We start from the raw sequence: 21744 nt of genomic DNA, 5'->3' as shown, positions 1-21744 counted from the left end.
AGCCTGATGGGCTACAATCCATGGGGTCACAAAGAGTTGGATATGCCTGAGTGACTGAGCACACACAGTAATGGTAGTACTGTTTTGTGAAATTTTTGCTTCAGATATATTCATGTTATATGTGTATACTGATCTCTCAATTTAAAATATTATTTTACACAGTGAGTCATAAAGCCTGCCTGTAGACCACAGTGAGGATCCCAGACATTATTCTAAATGTGACAAGATTGGAAGCCAGTATAGAGAGGAAAAAGACAGGGAAATGACAAAATCTAAGTCCTTTCCAAAGACTACTTTAACCTTCACAGAAAGTACTTACTAATTCAAATGGGAAGGTAAGTTTAAAATAGGGACACTATGTAATCACATTTAATGCCACAATAGAAGAAAAATAGTAAATATCAACCAAGTACCTCCTAATGTGATACACTGGAAATATCATTTATATAAGGTTCCTGGAAAAAATGCAAACTCATAATCTGACCTCGAGGAAGTATTGGAAATAGTCTATAAAAGGTGGAAAACAAAGTCAGTGTCATAAAGCTGCCTGATTGGATGTTCCAAACTAAAAGAGACTACAGAGACACCACAACTCGATGCAATATGACACACGTGATTGGATCCTGAATCAGGAAAAAAAGAATTGCTCTAAAGTATGTTACTTGAGCAATTGGTAAAATCTGAATATGAACTCTATATAAGACAAAAGTATTAATGTATATCAACGTCAAATTTCCTGAATTGTATTGTACTGCGGTTCTCTAAGAAAATGTCTTTTTAGTATATATGTGAGGCACTGGGGTAAAAGGGCATGGTATCCTCAACTTACTCCTGAATGTTTAAAGAAAAAGAAATGGAGAAACAGAAACAATGTGGCAAACTGTTAATAATTACTGAAATCTAAGTGAGGGATACTGTTATGGGCTGAGCTGTATCCCCTTCCAGATGCATATGCTGAAGTCCCAACCCTCAGCACCTCAGAATGTAACTATCTTTTTGAAGATCTTTCCATCTATAATTAAAGCACCAGGAGACTAGTTTTGCAAAAACTGTTGAAGGACCTTCTCCAAAAGGAAAAGAAAAGGCCACAATTAGAAACAATACATTAATAGGATAATACACCACAATCCAGTGCAAGTTATCCTAGGAATGCAAGGATTTTTCAATAACCACAACTCAATCAGTGTGATACACCACAATAACAAATTGAAGAATAAGAACCATATAATCATCTCCATAGATGCAGAAAAAGCTTTTGACAAAATTCAACACTTTATGATAAAAACCCTCCAAAAAGTGGGCATAGAGGGAACATGCCTCAACATATTAAAGGCCATAAATGACAAACCTACAGCTAACATCATGCTCAATGGTGAAAAGCTGAAAGAATTTCCTCTAAGATCAGGAACAAGACAAGGATGTCCACTCTCTCTCCTTTTATTCAACACAGTTTTGGAAGTCCTAGGCATGGCAATCAGAGAAGAAAAAGAAATAAAAGGATTCCAAAATGGTGAAGTAGTAGTAAAACTGTCACTGTTTGCAAATGACATGATACTATACATAGAAGATCCTAAAGATGCTACCAGAAAAGTGCTAAAGCTCATCCATGAAAGTTACATGATACAAAATTAATAAAGATCCATTGCATTTCTATACACTAACAAAGAAGGGCTTAATGCAAAGATGGGCTCAATAAAGGACAGAAATGGTAGGGACCTAACAGAACCAAAGATATTAAGAAGAGGTGGCAAGAATACACAGAAGAACTGTACAAAAAAGATCTTCACAACCCAGATAATCACGATGGTGTGATCACTCACTAGAGCCAGACATCCTGGAATGTGAAGTCAAGTGGGCCTTAGGAAGCATCACTACAAACAAAGCTAGTGGAGGTGATGGAATTCCAGTTGAGCTATTTCAAATCCTGAAAGATGATGCTGTGAAAGTGCTGTACTCAATATGCCAGCAAACTTGGAAAACTCAGCAGTGGCCACAGGACTGGAAAAGGTCAGTCTTCATTCCAATGCCAAAGAATGCTCAGACTACTGCACAATTGCACTCATCTCACACACTAGCAAAGTAATGCTCAAAATTATTCAAGCCAGGCTTCAGCAATACATGAACTGTGAACTTCCAGATGTTCAAGCTGGTTTTAGAAAAGGCAGAGGAACCAGAGACAAAATTGCCAACATCCGCTGGATCATGGAAAAAGCAAGAGAGTTCCAGAAAAACATCTATTTCTGCTTTATTGACTATGCCAAAGCCTTTGACTGTGTGGATCACAATGAACTGTGGAAAATTCTGAAAGAGATGGGAATACCAGACCATCTGATCTGCCTCTTGAGAAAACCTATATGCAGGTCAGGAAGCAACAATTAGAACTGGACATGGAACAACAGACTGGCTCCAAATAGGAAAAGGAGTACGTCAAGGCTGTATATTGTCACCCTGCTTGTTTAACTTATATGCAGAGTACATCATGAGAAACGCTGTGCTGGAGAAAGCACAAGATTGCCGGGAGAAATATCAATAACCTCAGATAAGCAGATGACACCACCCTTATGGCACAAAGTGAGGAAGAACTAAAGAGCCTGTAGGAGACAGGAAGAATAAAATGAAAGCAAGCCCCGGCAAGGGCCGCAAAAGAAATTTATAATTATTGATAAACTGGATGCTATAACACATGAGACTCTTGGAACAAGTCCAGAGGGAACAGTTCATAATCTTGAAAACAAGATACGATCCTGGGATCAGAAAACCGACCCCAGACTGTTTCTCAACTGGCATCTCAGAGTCACATCTTTTACGTATCTGGTGGAAAGTCTATAGATAAGAATATTAGTCTTAGTTATTGATTTGTTATTGATTACTGTTACCTAATTACTCAACAGTTAATGATCATTTTGTTATTTTGCCCTGAAGGCCACATGAGTTATAGTTTAACTCCCTGTTTATTCTTTCATTCATGGCTGAAAGTATAATAAAGCTGGCTTGGATTCAGTTTCAGCACCTTCACCTTGGAGCAGTGTTGGTCCCCTGAGCCTCACTTTTCTCTGAATTCTTGTGTCTCATTTCTCATTCTCTTACCATATCGTGCTCTTGGAAACCCTGCTTGTCAAGCTGGACTTGACAGAGCCTCTTGATGAAAGTGAAAGAGGAGAGTGAAAAAGTTGGCTTAAAGCTCAACATTCAGAAAACGAAGATCATGGCATCTGGTTCCATCACTTCATGGGAAATATATGGGGAAACAATGGAAACAGTGTCAGACTTTATTTTCTGGGCTCCAAAATCACTGCAGGTGGTGACTGCAGCAATGAAATACGCTTACTCCTTGGAAGGAAAGTTATGACCAACCTAGACAGCATATTCAAAAGCAGAGACGTTACTTTGCCAACAAAGGTCCGTCTAGTTAAGGCTATGGTTTTTCCAGTGGTCATGTATGGATGTGAGAGTTGGACTGTGAAGAAAGCTGAGTGCCGAAGAATTGATGCTTTTGAACTGTGGTGTTGGAGAAGACTCTTGAGAGTCCCTTGGACTGCAAGGAGATCCAACCAGTCCATCCTAAAGGAGATCAGTCCTGGGTGTTCATTGGAAGGACTGATATTGAAGCTGAAACTCCAATACTTTGGCCACCTGATACGAAGAGCTGACTCATTGGAAAAGACCCTGATGCTGGGAAAGATTGAGGGCAGGAGGAGAAGGGGACGACAGAGGATGAGATGGTTGGATGGCATCACTGACTCGATGGAGATGGGTTAGGGTGGACTCTGGGAGTTGGTGATGGATAGGGAAGCCTGGCATGCTGTGGTTCATGGGATCGCAGAAAGTCAGACACAACTGAGCAACTGTACTGAACTGAACTGAACAAAGAAGGATCAGAAAGAGAAATTAAAGTAACAATCCCCTTTACTGCTGCATCATAAAGAATAAAAAGCTAGGAATACCTACCTCAGGAAACAGAAGATCTATACTCCAAAAACTGTAAGATGCTAATGAAAGAAATCAAAGATGACATAAGTAGATGGAAAGATATATCAATTTTCTTGAATTGAAAGAATCAACATTGCCAAAATGACCATACTACCCAAAGCAATGCACAGATTCAATGCAATCCTACCACAATTACCAATGTCATTTTTCATAGAGCTAGAACAAAAAAAATCTTAAAATCTGTATGAAGTTCCAAAAGACACTGAGTAGCCACAACTACCTTGAGAAAAATGGAGCTGGAAGAATCAGGCTATACTGCAAAGCTACAGTCATCAAAATGGTATTGTACCAGTACAAGAACAGAAATATAGATCAATAGAACAGGAGAGAAAGCCCAGAAATAAACCCACACACCTATGGTCAATTAATCTACAGTGGAGGCAAGATCTTTCCAGGTTGCTAAGTGGTCAACAATCTGTCAGCCAATTCAGGAGAGGAGGGTTCAATCCTTGGGTTGAGAAAATTCCCTGGAGACGGGATAGGCTACCTACTCCAGTATTCACAGGCTTCTCTGATGGCTCAGACAGTAAAGAATCTGCCTGCAATGCAGGAGACCTGGGTTCAATCCCTGGGTCAGGAAGATCCCCCGGAGGAGGTCACGGCAACCCATTCCAGTATTCTTGCCTGGAGAATCCCCCATGGACAGAGAAGCCTGGTGGGCTACAGCCCGTGGGATCGCAAAGAGTCGGACATGACTGAGCGACTAAGCACAGGGCACATAATGCATTAACACATAAAACAGAAAACAGCATGATCTTCTCGGGCCTCAAAAAACAGCAGGGGAAGAAAGAGGTCTCAGGAAACTTTTGGGCTTTCCTGGTAGCTCAGACAATAAAGAATTTGCCTGCAATGGAGGAGACCCAGTTCAATTCCTGGGTCAGGAAGATCCTCTGGAGAAGGAAATGGCAATCCACTCCATTATTCTTACCTGGAGAATCCTATGGATAGAGAATTGGGGTCCATGGGATCACAAAGAGTCAGACACAACTGAGTGACTTTCACTTCAAAGGAGACAAGAATATACAGTGGAGAAAAGACAGTCTCTTATAAGTGGTGCTGGGAAAACTGGACATCTAAATGTAAGAAAATGAAACTAGAACATTTTTTAACACCATATACAAAAATAAATTCAAAATGGATTAAAGACCAAAATATAAGACCAGATACTATAAAACTCAGAGGAAAACATAGGCAGAACACTTGGACATAAATTGCAGCAATATCCTTTTCAATCCGTCTCTTAGAGTAATGGAAAGTAAAATAATAGATAGTTTATTATTTTAAAATAAATAAGAAATGGAAAACAAAAATAAACAAATGGAACCTAATTAAACTCAAAAACGTTTGCACAGCAAAGGAAACTATATACAAAATGAAAGGACAGCTCACAGGATGGGAGAAAATATTTGCAAACAATGCAACTAACAAGGGATTAATCTCCAAAATTTACAAACAGCTCAGGCAGTTCAACAGCAAAAAAACCAACAACCCAATCAAAAAATGGGCAGAAGATCTAAACAGACATTACTCCAAAGAAGACATACAGGGAATTTCCTGGCAGTACAGTGGTTAGGACTCAGCAAGCACTTCCACTCCCAGGGGCCCAAGTTCAATCTATGGTCAGGGAACAAAGATCTGGAAAGTTGTGCATTCAAAGGAGAGAGAGAGAGAGAAAAGAAGACCTAAAAATGGCCAAGAGGCACATGAAAAGAAGCTCAACATCACTAATTATTAGGGAAATGCAAATCAAAACCACAATGATGTATCACCTCACACCAGTCAGAATGGCCTTCATTAAAAGTCTACAAATAATAAATGCTGGAGAAGGTATGGAAAAAGGGGAGCTCTCCTGCATTGTGGGTGGGAATGTAAACTGGTACAGCCACTATGAACAGTATGGGGATACCTTAAAAACTAAAAATAGAGCCACTATATGATCCAGCAATCTTACTCCTGGGCAAATATCCAGAGAAACCCATGGTTAGAAAGGAAACATGCACTCTGATGTTCACTGCAGCGTTGTTTACAATAGCCAAGACATGGAAGGACCTAAATGTCCGTGAACAGATGAATGGATAAAGAAAATGTAGTACATGTATACAATGGAATATTCCACTAAGAAGAATGAAATAATGCCATTTGCAGCAACAAGGATGGAGATTATCATACTAAGTGAAGACAGAGAAAAACAAATATATCACTTATATGTGAAATCTTAAAAAATGACACAAATGAACTTACTTAGAAAACAGAAAACACTCATAGGTTTAGCAAACAAACTATAGTTACCAAAAGGGAAAGGTGGGGAAGGGAGAAGAATTTGGGAGCCCGGTATTGACAAATACACACTACTATATTTAAAATAGATAACCATCAAGGACCTACTCTATTGCACAGGGAACTCTACTCTATTAATATTCTATACTAATCTAAATGGAATACAAATTTGAAACAGAACAGGTATTTATATATGTGTAACTGAATCACTTTGCTGTATACTTGAAACTAATTTACAACATTATAACTTAACTCTGATAATAATTACCAAAAAAAACACCCCTCAACTAGTTAACCTAATACAACTTGACCTAACACAAATTGAGGTCAACCAACTACAGCATGTACATATTTTCAAATATAAATGGAAAAACTACCTACAGAGACCACGTACTGGGCTATAAACAAGTCTGAATAAATTTTAAAAGACTGGTTATCTCTAATAAGCACAATGAAGTTAGTGAGAAATTAGTTTAAGAATACACACACACATCAAAAAAATCCCTACACAATGGGAAATCAAAACACCTAACATAATTAAGAATGGATCAAAGAAAAGAGTAAAGGATACTAGAAAATATGTTAAGCTGAAACAAAATAGTGTAACTTATCAAAGTATATGGAATCAAGTTTAAATGGTACTTTGAGAAAAATTTATTGGTTTAAATGCATTTATCAGAGGACAGTCTACAAACCAATTACCTATGTTTTCACCTAAGAAGCTAGAAAAAGAGGAATAAACTAAACCCGTAATTAGTAGATAAAAGAAAATAGTAAGAGAAAAATGAATAAAATATAAAATGGATAAATAATGTAAAAAAATCAATGAAATCAAAATGGGTAACTTAAAAGATTAATAAAAGTGATAAATTGATATAAAGGCTGACAGAAAATAGAGGAGAGTAAACATAACAAAATACAAAAGAGGAGCCATTATTACAATTCTATAAACACTAGACAGACAATGAGAGAGTATTTTGAAGTACTTTTGCCAATAATTCAACAGCTTGGATGGGATGGATTAATATATGAAGGACAACAATGATCAATACAAGCTAAAGAGGAAACAAAATCAGAATGGCTCTGTATCTACTAACAAAGCTAACTTCAATTAAAACCCTTCCCACAAAAAAACTCCAGGTACAGGTATTTTCAGCAATACATTTTACCAAACACTTAAAGAGCAAATAATATCCATCCTATACAAACTCCATCAGAAAATAAAACCTCTCAATTCAAGAGGACAGCATTACTGTTATTTGAAGAAAAAAAATTACAAGAAAACCACAGACTAATAGCCCTATGAATATAGAAATAAAAATCCTTAAAATAATGCTCATGCTTCAATTTTTTAAAAATTAAATGATAAAACTGAACAATTAACAGAATACAAGACAAAATCCACATAATCAAAGCACATACCCAAAAAAGTACTTAAATTCACCAAAATTCATGATTAAGATAAAAATCTCAGCAAACTATAGGTGAGTTCCTCAATCTAATATATGAAAACTCTAATATCATATTTAATGGTAAACTACTCAATCTTTCTTCCTAGGACCAGGAATAAAATAAAGAATTTTACTCTTATCATTGAAATTCAACATTGCATCTGATGTCCTACTTAGCACATTAAGACAAGAAAAAGAATTTTAACTATCTTTATTCAGTCATTATCCAGTACATAAATATACTTACTTATCTACCAAAAAGCACTAGAAAAAGAGAATTTATAAAAGTTACAATATAAAGTCAATGAACTTTACTTCTATGTAAAAGACAAAACATATTGGGAATCTAAAAAAGTATATGCTAATTACAATAGCTTCCATAATATGAAATAATGGTATTAAACTGAACACTAAAAACTTCAAAATATTGCCAAGAAACATTAAGACAAACCTAAGTAAATGGAGACATACATTGTCCACGAATGACACAACATTATTAAGGTATCAATTTTCAAGTTGGCCTACAAATTCAATGCAATTCCAATAAAAATCTGACCAAATATTTCTGTACAAATTGAAAAGCTGACTGTACAGTTTTTTCAAAAACAAAACCAATTTAGGAAAATAAAAACAAAGATCCAAGACTAGAACTATCTGACAGCAAGACTATTACAAAGCTATAGAAATCAAGCCAATATAGTACTCTCTAAACAAGGGATCAGCAAACTTTTACTTAAAGGGTCAGACAGTAAATACTTCAGGGCTAAGGGCCATATGGTCTTTTAAAACCACTCAACTGTTTGTATTATAGTTTTTATTCCAACAAAACTCTTTTACCAATTGGGTGGGGGCAGGTAATTTCATTTCATTATCCTGTTCTAGATACGAACCATTTGCCCCAGATGTGTATTACAAATATCTCTTCCTCACTGCAAGTTTCCTACTATACTCTCATAATGTTATCTTTTGATAAACAGATGTTCTGAATTTTGATCCAACTGAACACTTGTTTTTTTACACTATTTATATGCCCTGTCCAAATAATCTTTACCTACTTCAAGGCCACAAAAATTTCTGTTTTCTTCTACACACTTGTATAGACATGCAATTCATCCGTAATTGATTTTTGCATATGGTGTGATGTAAATGTCAATAAAGTACTTTTCTTATGGCTATCTCACAGACTAAAGCCATTTATTTTGATCATCTTTCCCCCCACTATACTGTAGTATCATCCTTGTCACATATCAAGGATGTGCTAATTGTATTCATGTGTTAGATTTATTGCCCATAACAACAAAGAAACTGCATTTTTTTAATCAAGTATTTATCAAATCCTCCAGCTAGAAACATGAAGACTTTCTCTTATCTGGTGTGTAAGGGGCAATCTCCCTGGGGAAAAGATTGGCGTATAAAGAAAGAAGTCCTCTAAGTGGGACTTGGTACTTAATTTCTGAAAATATCTTGTACTTTATAAGATTTCAGATGAAAGTTTATTAAATATTCTATCTAAAACAAAACTTCTAAGAATATCTTCCCATAAGATGCTCTGTATATATGAATTCATATTCTAAGAAAAAATGGTCAGTCAAGTAACAATCTCATTGATACTTCAAGTGTTAAGTCACTTTGTCATGTCTGACTCTTTGTGACCCCATGGACAATAGCCCACCAGGCTCTTCTGTCCATGGAATTCTCCAGTAAAGAATACTGGAGTAGGTTGCAATTTCCTTCTCCATTGATACCTCAGGGAAAGGCTAAATTCTAGTGGACTGAGGGCTTGATACTATGTAGAAATTTAAGAATCAAAAAGTATGTGATATGCAACTAAAATAATCTTTCTTTGCAGAGAAAAGAAGGTAAAAATGGAATTGAAGACAATTTCAAATAGGTCCATCACAGGTAACATCAATAGTAACAGCTGGCAACAAACAATTGACATTATCTATTATATTTTCATAACCCTGAAAGAAACTGAAGTGCTTTCATTTGAATCACACTATGACACCAGTATTACCATGATACCTGAACATTAACTTGTAAGAAAACAATTATTCTAAAAAGTCTTGCATTTCTGCACATCTTTCTGGCAAGAGGCACTAATGTGTTCTAGACTACTATCTCATGGTGGTGTTAGAACAACCAACCTTGGAAGATAAATGGTCTCCCTCCAGAGCAAAAATGAGACTTGTTAGTAAACAAGTAGCATAATCCTTCTCTCCTGAGCGAAGTCAGACAAGTATTCTGGCTACCTCCATATTACACTGCAGGAATTGGGGCTCAGGGAATTGGTCCAAATGTTGATACTCTAGCTAATGTTACTACTGTCAGTAATAAACTGTCCTTTCTGACCCAAGTCTTGAGTTTTTTACCAGCATTTATGAAACAGTGGCAGGCTAACTTGTTAGCTTACAGGAAAGTTAAAAATCTCAAACCTACTGCCATTTTGGAGAGAAAGAATGGATGCTGACAGAGCCACAGCTCTCCTAGAAAATACGAGGGCCTTATGGTTTAATTTATACAATCTGAGTGCAGTCTGTGGGGACTGGTAACAAACATACAGATCAAATTGTACAGTAAATCAGGCAATGCACAGTCCCCTACTTTACTGCCTGGTAATTAGGAAGAATTGGGGACAGGGGTGCAGACTGCTTCCAGGGAAGAAGTTGATTCATAGTCAGCTGCTTGAATGGTGCTCTGGTGGTTGCTAACTCTTCCAGAAGAGAACACCTCTTCATCAGTCTAGTGGTCAGATTCAGGAACAACTAGCAGTAGGATATGTCTCCTTCCATTTTCAGACACTGTAACAGAGATATACATCTACTCTGATCATGAAAGCAGGGGAATTATTACATAGCTTCATTGCTACTATAGTCAAATTTGATATAATCAATAAATTATAAATTCAGTACCCCAAGGAGCTTGAAAGCTGGAGAACCACTGATTTAGATACTTTCTAAATGTATTTCCTTCCTCTATAAACTCTGAGCCTACTCTTAATATCTTTTTGAAAGAATTAGTATACAGAATACATGCAATTTCTAGTTTTCTTAATGATACTAATCTAAAAGAATTATTTCCTGTTTGTACTTCCTCTGCTTACTGTCTCAATGACTTATAAGTTACAAATATTCTTTTCAGCTGTTTCATTCTCATGTTTTAAGCAGTGAATGACAAACACCACATAATCTAGAAAATTCACTGTAGTTTAATTTTTTAAAAACATCCTATCACCTTTTGATGGTTCAAGGCTATATTTAATTTGATCAATGTTGTCTGGCAGTAATAAAATGCAAGGCACTTACAAAATTTTAAGTTTTCTAGTATTCACATTAAAAAGTAAAGAGAAATGGGATATATTAATTTTAATAAATGTATTTTACTTAACCTAATCAATTATCATTTCAACATGAACATTCATATAAAAGTCATTATTGATGATATATCTCAAATTCTTTTTTTCATGCTAAGTTTTCAAAATCTTGTTGTATATTTCACGCTTACATCTCAACTAGCCACATTTCAACTGCTTGAAAGCTATGTGGCTAGTGGTTAATGTTTTGGAAAAAAGCAAAAATAATTCATTTTCAACTATATCTAAATTCTGATTTGAGCTTTACATCCCAGTGATCACATCTCATTACTTTTCTTCTTCAGTTCTGAAATTTAATATTTCTCTTTTATTATGTTGCTACATATATTCATTTAACATTTTACTTTCCAAATGTCAAATTCTAACCCTGATTTACATTTCATTCAGGGAATTTATATTTTGGAAAACCTGCCATTTACAATATAGAGTTATGACCTTTCTGTTTTAGTACTTTTTCTTCTCTAAAATTAGGACATATACTGACCTTTCCATGTATAGGTAATTTCAAATTGTCCCAAGTCATGACAAATGAAATCAAGAAGAGAAACTTGAAATAAACACTGCAAAAAAGAGTACAAATTACCCAAGTATTTGAAGCCTAAAATGGATGTACTACTGAATAGCCACAATGCCAGAGCCTCCTTCATTCCTTTCCCCAATGACAAGCCAAGTGGTAGCTCTTGGGTATAACAAGAAACTATTTTTGTACAAGCTACATTTAACCAGCTAGACCTTGACTTTCACACAATACACTGACCTACCAAATCTGTTTTTTAAAAAGAAGATGGACTGAGTATTATTTGTTGGAGATGTTCCAGTTATTATCAGTCCACTTATTCCCAAACATCCATGTTTATGTATTTTTATTTCATGGAATCTTGGCCTATATTCATAAAAAGTGACTAATAATAGAAAAGTCAAATGCTTGTCATTATATAGAAAAATGTTGGCCTCAAATTTAACTCAACTGAGATACTGGTTCAAGACAGCAATGAAAAAGGATACTGAACTCACCTCCTCCCATGAAGGAGGGGCAAGCTTTTAATTCAACACCCATCCAGGAGCCTACTGAAACACACTTCAGGGACAGAGGCCAGTAAGCTCCGTCTCCGCACTCTCCCTCTGCATCTCTTCAGAGCACCAGTGTCTCCCAGAGGGAACCCTGCACACACATCTGGTGCCCCTGCTTTCCCATCTAGTACCCTGGTTTTGCGGCTGCTGCCCAGGGGATGCTCACTGTTGGCCTGGGTCTGGTAGTCCGTGCGGCTTGTGTTCCTGGTACCGTGGGACTACAGCAATTAGACACAGCTCCTGGTTGGCTACCACTATCAGGGCTTAATATAGATGGCAAGATACACTCCAGTCTTTCTGTGAAAAAGGACTCTGCCTGTCCTAGAGCTTCAGAGTAGCGACAGGCTTCTCGTGTGACGTATCTAAACGCTCACTGAGTTGCTTTTTGGAGGCTGAGGCCAGTGGTCACCATCTTTGCACATTCCCTCTGCCTTACTCTGCTGCTGCTGCTGCTAAGTAGCTTCAGTCGTGTCCGACTCTGTGCGACCCCATAGACGGTGGCCCACCAGGCTCCCCCGTCCCTGGGATTCTCCAGGCAAGAACACTAGAGTGGGTTGCCATGTCCTTCTCCAACGCATGAAAGGGAAAAGTGAAAGTGAAGTCACTCAGTCGTGTCCGACTCTTCGCGACCCCATGGTCTGCAGCCTCCCAGGCTCCTCCATCCATGGGATTTTCCAGGCAAGAGTATTGGAGTGGGGTGCCATTGCCTTCTCCAGATGCCTTTCTCTAGGTCACTGGTATTTCTAGGAAAGGAGCTTGTACACTCATCTGGTGCCCCAAATTTTGTGACTGTCGCCCAGGGTACACCTCTAGATCATCTGGCTCTGGCAGACAGTGGGACTTACGTCTGCAGTCCACAAGACTGTACATATTTGCATACTTTAAAAGCTGATGTCTGAGGGTCTGGCTTCCAATCAGACTGAACTCAGGTGCTGACTGAGATCCTCCATTTTGGGACGCTAATAGGTCTTGCCACACCCTCAACTACTGAAAGCCAAAATAAGATGCTTGGACAATCACAAAGTTTAAGAGGCAACAAAGAACTAGGGGCAGAATGCAGCAATTAAGCTTCATCTCCTTTACAAGACCACTTCTTTAACTGGGAGAGGTGGCTATTTTATTTAATGGACAGAAACCAACACAGAAAGTCAAGGAAAATGAAAAAACAGAGGAATATGTTTCAAAGGGAAAAACAAGATAAAACCTCAGAAAGAGACCTTAATGAAACAGCAGTAAGTGATTTAACTGATAAAAGAATTCAAAATAATGGTCATAAAGATGCCCACCAAGACTGAGAGAAGTAGGAACGAACAAAGTGAGAACTTCAATAAAGCTTTAGAAGATAAAAGAAAGTGTCAAATAAAAGTCACAGAGCTGAAGAATGCAATAACTGAATAAACTAAAGATGAGAAGACACAAAAGGATCATTGAGGTCAAACTTAGGATAGTTCAACTCATTCAATCAGAGCAGCAAAAAGGAAAAACAGTGAAAAAAGTGAAGACAGCTTAAGGGACAACATCAAGCAGACTAACTTTTACATTATGGAACCCCAGAAGGAGAAGAGAGAGAAAAAGTGACAGAAGACTTATTTGAAGATAGATTGGTGGAGATGTTCCATTATTTGGGTAAGGAAACAGATAACCAGACCCAGGAAGCCCATAGAGTTTCAAATATGAAAACCCCAAAGTCGGACCCACAAGACACCTTGTAATTAATGCATCAAAAGCTAAAGAGGTGGAGCAAGAGAAAAACTTTTTACATACAAGGGAACCCCATAAGACTATAAGCAGATTTTTTCAGCAGAAACCATGGAGGCCAGAAGGAAGTAGCACAATACTTTCAAAGTGCTGAAAGGAAAAATCTTCCAGCCAAGAGTACTCTACCTGGCAAAACTGTCATTCAGAATGGGAGGAGAGAGAATTTTTCAGACAAGCAAAAACTGAAACAGTACATCACCAATAGACCAGCCTAATAAGATATGTCAGTGAAACTTCTTTAAACTGAAACAAAATGGAGCTAATTAGTAAAAAAGAAAACCATAAAAGTATAAATCTCACTGGCAAATGTACAGAATATAGTAAAATTCTGAATAATCTAAGTGGTAAAGGGTGTGGGTTAATTTATAAAGAACGTATGACAAAAGTAGTAAAAATAAAGAAACTACAATTTGCTGAGGGATAAACAAGATAAATGGGCTTCCCTAGTGGATCAGACAGTAAAGAGTATGCCTGCAATGCAGGAGGCCCAGGTTCAGGCCCTGGGTTGGGAAGATCCCCAGTAGAAGGAAATGGCAATACACTCCAGTATTCTTGCCTGGAAAATCCCAAGGATGGAGCAGCCTGGCAGGCTACAGTCCATGGGGTCACAAAAAGTCAGACATGACTAAGCAACGAATACACAAACAAGATAAAAAGATGTAAATTGTGAGATCAGAAACAAAACATGGGGTAGGGGTTGTAGAGCTTTAGAATTGTTAAGTTTCAAACTTGAGTTGTTCAAACTTAAGTTGTTATAAACTTAAAATAGTGTTATAAACATAAGTTGTTTTATGTAAGCTTCATGGTAACCACAAAGCAAAAACCTCAAGTAAATATAAAGAAGATAAAGGAATCTAAATATACTACTAGAGAAAATAATTAAATCACAAAAGAAGTAATCAACGGAAGAAGAAAGGGAAAGAGCAACTTCAAAACAGAAAATACATTATTAATAATTACTTTAAATGTAAATTGATTAAAATAAAACCATCAATCAAAAGAGTGGATGAATGAACTAAAAAACTTGAACCATTTATGTTGCCTATAAGAGACTCACTGCATACAAGGAAACATGAAGATTAAAAGTAAAGAGATGGAAAAAGATATTCCAGGCAAACCAAAACAAAGTGGAGGTAGCTCCTTATATCAGACAAAATACACTTTAATACAAAGACTACAATAAGGCACAACGAAGGTTACTATATAATAAAAGGGTCAATCCAACAACAAATTTGTACGTATTTATGAACCCAAAATAGGAGCACACTTGTCTATATAAAGCAAACATTAACAGACCTAAAATGAGAAAGGGTCAGCAATACAATAATAATAGGGGACTTCAATAAGCCACTTTCACCAATGCTCATATTATCCAGACAGAAAATTAATAAGGAACTATTGGTGATTTCAGCCATGAAATTAAAAGACACTTACTCCTTGGAAGGAAAGTTATGACCAACCTAGATAGCATATTCAAAAGCAGAGACATTACTTTGCCAACAAAGGTTCGTCTAGTCAAGGCTATGGTTTTTCCTGTGGTCATGTATGGATGTGAGAGTTGGACTGTGAAGAAGGCTAGCACCGAAGAATTGATGCCTTTGAACTGTGGTGTTGGAGAAGACTCTTGAGAGTCCCTTGGACTGCAAGGAGATCCAACCAGTCCATTCTGAAGGAGATCAGCCCTGGGATTTCTTTGGAAGGAATGATGCTAAAGCTGAAACTCCAGTACTTTGGCCACCTCATGCGAAGAGTTGACTCATTGGAAAAGACTCTGATGCTGGGAGGGATTGGGGGCAGGAGAAGGGGACGACAGAGGATGAGATGGCTGGATGGCATCACTGACTCGATGGACCTGAGTCTGGATGAACTCCGGGAGTTGGTGATGAACAGGGAGGCCTGGCGTGCTGCGATTCATGGGGTCGCAAAGAGTCGGACACGCCTGAGCGACTGATCTGATCTGATCTGATTGGCCCTAAAAGATACATTAAACCATATGGCCTTAATAGATATAAACAGAACATTCCACCCAAAGGCAACAGAATAAACATTCTTTTCAAGCACGCATGGCACATTCTACAGGATAGATCATGTTAGGCTAAAAAACAGGAATTAATAAATTTAACAAAACTGAATAGTATCAGGATCTTTTGCAACCACAAAAAACTTGATATTAACTATAAGACGAAAACTCAAACATTTACAAATGTGTAAATTCAATGTGAGATTAAATTCAATGTGAATTCAATACACCAAAGCTTATGGAACACAGCAAAAGTAGTTCTGAGAGGGAAATTCATACCAATAACTGCCTACAATAAGAATGATCTCAAATAACCTAACTTGTACATCTCAAGGAACTAAAAATTAACCAAGTTCAAAGTTAGTAGAAGGAAGGAAAAAAACAAAAAATCCAAGAAAAATAAATGAAATAAGAGACTTAAAAGACAATGAAAAGATCAATAAAACTAAGAATGGATTTCTTGAAAAAAATACACAAAATTGACAATGCTTCAGGTAGATGTGCCAAGAAAAAGAGAAATGAAATCAGAAATGAAGGAGACATGACAACTCATACCACAGACATTCAATGAAGTATACGAAACTTCTATGAACAATTATATGCTAACAAATTGGACAACCTAGAGGAAATGAACAAACTTACCAAAACTGAATAATGAAGAAACAGAAAATCTGAACAGGCCAATTACTAGTAAGGAGTAATCAAAACGTCTGAACAAACCGAAGTCTAGGACCAGGTAGCTTCTTCACTGGTGAATTACTAGTTCTTCTCAAACTCTTTTTTGGGGAGGAGGAAGAGTAGGGGACATGTCCTAACTAATTTTGCTAGCTCAGCATTACCTTGATACCAAAACTAGACAATATCACCACAAAACAGGAATCTACACACCAATATCCCTGATGAACACAGATGAAAATATCAAGAAAAGCCTAGCAAGTCAAATTCAATAATACATTAAAAGGATGATACAACATGAAGTGTTTAATTATTCCAGGGCCACAAAGATGGTTGAGTAGCTGCAGATCAATAAATGCAATCACATACTACGTTAACAAAATGAAGGATAAAAATCATACTATCATCTCAATAGACGCAGAAAGCACTTGACAAAATTCAACGCCCCTTTACTGAAGGGTTTATTGAAATAAACCCCTTCTTGTGTGTGTATTTAAAAACTCTCAAGAAGAAACTTACCCTAACATAATAAAAGCCATACATGACAGGCCCCCATTTAACATCATACTCAATGGTAAAAAGTTGAAAACTTTGTTCTAAGATCAAGGACAATGATAGCCACTCTTGCCACTTCTATTAAACATACTATTCAAAGTATTAGAAGAGCAATTAGGCAAGAAAAAGAAAAGACATCCAAATTGAAAAGAAGTAAAACTGTCACTTTACAGATAGGATATGATATTGTATCTACAAAACACTACAGATTTCACCAAAAAACTGTCAGAACTAATACACAAATTCAGTAACATTGCATGATACAAAAATATACAGGTATCTGTTACATTTCTATACACGAATAATGAACTATCAGAAAGAGAAATTAAGAACATAACCCTATTTACAGTTGTATCCAAAAGAATAAAATACCTAGGAATACATTTAATCAGGGAGGTGAAAGTCCAGTACACTGAAAACTGTAAGACATGGTGATACAAACTGAAAACATAAATAACTGTGCTCATGGACTGTAAAAATTAATAATGTTAATATGTCCATATTACCCAAAGCAATCTACAGGTTCAAGGCAATCTCCCTACAATTCCAATGGAATTTTTCACAGAAATAAAACAATCCTAAAATTTGTATGGAACCACAAAAACCCCAAACAGCTAAAGCAATCCTGAGAAAGAGAACAAAGCTGGAAGCATCATGTTCCTTGACTTCAAACTATAATGCAAAACTATAATAATTAAAACAGTAAAGTACTGGCATAAAAACAGATGCATAGATCATTGGAACAAAACAGCCCAGAAATAAACCCATCTATATCTGGTCAATTAATTTATAACAAAGGAGCAGAAGAATACATTATTATACTTAAATGAGATATTAACGCTGAACTTTGATTAAATATTTAAAGTATGTAAAAAATGCTGCAATATTTAATTAAATATTGTCCCTATAAACTGTGATGCAATGAGGGATTGTTTATATATTTCTTAAATTTCCAAAGATAGGATCTGCTTATAATAAGTCTATCATTCATGCTCTATGGGAACATATTTTATTCAGACTGCAATGGTTTAGAATCTTGAAATTATAATTTATGATCCTGGTATTTAGGGAAAATTATGGTGAAACATCCTGAAAGTCCACAGATCTAGTTTCTAATACTGGCTCTATCTTTGATCTCATGTAAACCTCACCTACTATAGCCTAACAGATCTGCAAAATAAAAAGATGAAATACAGTTCTACAGATCGAATTTTTTTTTTCAAAGTTAGAAGGATTATCCCTGTTTATTATGTATTACACTTCTTCCCCACTCCTGATGTATATTTCTATGACACTGAGAAGGTCCACAGCTGTAACACTTCACCTTCTATAAATCCTTAAGGAGTGAAGTGACATTTGGTTGGTAAATGTAAGAAGAAATTTCCGAGTATATTCTTCTCAGCTCTATCAACTTTCTCCTCTAGGGAGCTAGAGGCCTTCCTCTGCCCCACCAGAGTCAGCCAGACCTGGTTTGGCACTGCCTGTGACTAAGGTTAGGTGCTATTTGCTAAATTCTAGGGTTTAGTCAGCAGATGGGGCATTTGTACCCTAATTTGTCAGTAATAAAGGTTTTATTTCAGTCCCCTTCTATTAGTCCTTGGTTTTAACTTATGTTAAACAAAGGAAATAGCGAGCAGTATCATTAACTAGATGCCTCTCAGTGACCAAGATTAAACTACTGATCAACACTACTTACTACTACTATACTACAATGAAGCAAAATTCTCAGAGAAGCTAAGCTAAAATAGTAACGTTTTACGACATCTAAGATCAGGTGCCTTCTCTATAAAAGTTAGGCAGGAAGCAGTATCTAAAAGTTATAGCTCCTAAGACTTTAAGTTTAGGAGGAAAGGCCAGATTCTTCAAGAATAAATAGTCTACAGTTAGTCAAGGTTCAAGAGTTTTTCATCAGTCGTACTTAGAATGATTTTCTAAAATCTAACCCAAGGCAGTAAGAGTGTGTAATGGCTCTTCTTTACTCACAGTAAGGGAGTTATCTATGGGATTATATCAGAACTAAAAAAAAAAAAAAAAAAAAAACCATCTAAGAAGCAAAATGCCAAGAAAACCTAATAACTTTGATCATCTGGGCTTTGGATCAGCGACCAGATTGCATAAAATAATATGATCAAGAACTCTGTTCAATTAGAGGAGTGACTGAAAAAGAACAGGAGACATAAAAGTACATGCAAATTTCTTGAGATCCAAGATGGAACCATTTTTATTTTTATGATTGTCACCAACAGATCAGTCTAAAAATGTTTTTAAGCACCTATCAGAATCAGGACCCTTGGCAGGTGTTAGGTACACTGGGGTAAGCAAAATGTTATCTCTGTGCTTTTCAGAAGTTATTCGTGTTATATGTTGATGGGGTGGAGAGCAGAGCAGATGTAGAAATTAATCTTAAGAGTAAGTAATTTTGGTATAAGCTTCAATGACACCTTTTTCTACCCACTGATCTTATGCAATTCCACATCACTTCTCTACACAGGTACAATCCAGAAATGCTCCTTTTTATAATTCCTTTGAGTATCATAATATCCAGCTATTAGTTTAAAAAAAGTTAAGTATCTAAAAAATATTACAAAAGGACAGTGAATGAGAGGAACAGTTAGATATGAAGTTGTCATATACTGCAGGCACAACTACATATGAAAAACATGCACAGAAAAAAAAACCACTGAAAGATATCACTATGCAGCAGCACCAAACATATGACACTGCTTAATTATGGGTGATGGTGTGGAAAGATGGCTGCTTTCAGAGACAAAGACATTTGTCACAGACAGTAAATGTCAATCAATCTTTGCAAAACAGTATTTAGTCAATCACTTACCATTTCATCTGAATAACTTCTCTCTGTTCACAAACTTTTATAAATATCATTATCAAGAACTTACCACATGAGTAGTTTTTAATGTATTGCCATCAAATCTGCATAAACTGAAGTTCTCTTCAAAGAAAATATCACATTCTTCTAACTCTTGAGCATTACAAGGAGGTTTATCTTTATCTGGATTTGGATTCTTGGACCAGAAAAGAAACAACAATAAGAGCATTAATGTTTTCGTATTTAAAGATGTTGAGATTACAGAAATAATGAAATATTAAATTTCAGACTCAGGACCAATAAAACTTAAACAAAAATAGTCACAAAAATAATAGACTGATAGCATCAGCAGAAAAAGATAGGAAAACAGCTATTATAAACATGTTCTATATACTCAGAGATAAAAAGAAAAACAAACATTGAGAAATACAGAAGATATAAAAAAAGAACCAAACTGAAATTCTAGGTATAAAAATACAATATCTGAAATGGTAAACAAAATAGATGGTACTGACAGCTGATTAGACATGGCAGAAGAAAAGACAACCAGTTAGTCTGAGTCTACTTAAAATGCAATAATAGTCTCTCTAAAATAGTAATATGTGCTGTGCTGTGCTTAATCAGTTGTGTCTGATTCTATGATCTCATGGGCTGTAGCCCGTGAGGATCCTATGTCCATGGGGATTCTCCAGGCAAGAATAAGTAAGTGGCCATTCACTTCTTCAGATCTTCCCAACTGAGGGATGAAACCTAGGTCTCCCACACTACAGGTGATTCTTTAGTGCCTGAGCCACCAGGGAAACCCTAGTAAAAGATAAAAGAGTCCATCTAAAAATGAAGCAAAGAGAAGACAAAAACTAAAAACAGACACAGAAAATAAGAACCCCAGTGACCTATGGAACCATATCAAATGGTCTAACATATAAGTATTTGGAAGGACACAAGAAGAATAGAAAAAAATTTGAAGAAATAATGGCAATTTTTTTTCAAACTTGATGAAAATGATAATCTTACAGGTCAAACAATCTCAAGCATAACAAACATTAAGAAAAAAAATCACAGGAAGTCACATTACAATGAAATTGCTGAAAATAAGAAAAATAAAATCATTCTCTTAGTAATAAAGAGAAAATTTTAAAGTGGAAAAAATTTCCTCAGAAGAGGAAATCATACTACAAATACAGGAACAAAGTTACAAATGACAGTTGACTTATCAGAAACTATACAAGCCAGAAAACAATGGAGTATGTTTGAAGTTCTGAAAGGTATAAAACCCATCAACAGTGTCTTACACACTTAAGAAAAACAGCTTTAAAAGAAGAAAGGCATGCATTTTTGCATATGTATGTCTGCAGAAAAACAAAAGAATTATCCAGCAGAAAGAATTTATCCAGCAGAACTACAATGCAGGAAATGATAAAGAAAATTCTTCAGCAGGAAAAAAAATGACATCAGATGGAAATCTGAATAAACACAGTGTGAAAGAGGAAATGACAAATACTGGGATCAACGCAAGACTTCTCCACACTGCGTTTTTAATCTCTTTAAAAGACAAGTGACTAAGGTTGTAACATATTAAATTTATAAGGTAGAAATAAAAGGACAAAAGTAATACAAAGGTTGAAGGAATGGAATTATACTATAAAGTTCCCAAGATGAGTTAAATGAACTCAAGATATGAGTTGAAGACACATGGTGATGAGTTGAAGACGTACACCATAATCTCTAGAATCAACACTAGAAC

General features: G+C 36.2%; 1 protein-coding gene and 1 long non-coding RNA gene across 2 annotated transcripts in view; both read right to left on the bottom strand.

The window, feature by feature from the left end:
* The window catches only part of NUDCD1 (NudC domain containing 1), a 92192-nt gene that overhangs the window by 15457 nt on the left and 54991 nt on the right, over positions 1 to 21744 (bottom strand). Inside the window, exon 8 of the mRNA XM_055546417.1 lies at positions 20071 to 20196. Within this exon, the coding sequence (XP_055402392.1) occupies positions 20071 to 20196 (126 nt within the window). The remainder of the gene's footprint in view (positions 1 to 20070; positions 20197 to 21744) is intronic.
* LOC129626952 (uncharacterized) lies at positions 9247 to 13669 on the bottom strand. The gene is made up of 2 exons (XR_008702324.1): positions 11576 to 13669; positions 9247 to 10519 (listed from the first exon to the last, which is right to left on the bottom strand). It is a non-coding gene; the product is annotated as an uncharacterized LOC129626952 (long non-coding RNA).

This window comes from Bubalus kerabau, chromosome 14, assembly GCF_029407905.1.
Source record: "Bubalus kerabau isolate K-KA32 ecotype Philippines breed swamp buffalo chromosome 14, PCC_UOA_SB_1v2, whole genome shotgun sequence".
NCBI lineage: Eukaryota > Metazoa > Chordata > Mammalia > Artiodactyla > Bovidae > Bubalus > Bubalus kerabau.
Note: the sequence above shows the minus strand (reverse complement) of the source record. Positions and strands in the feature narration are given on the sequence as shown.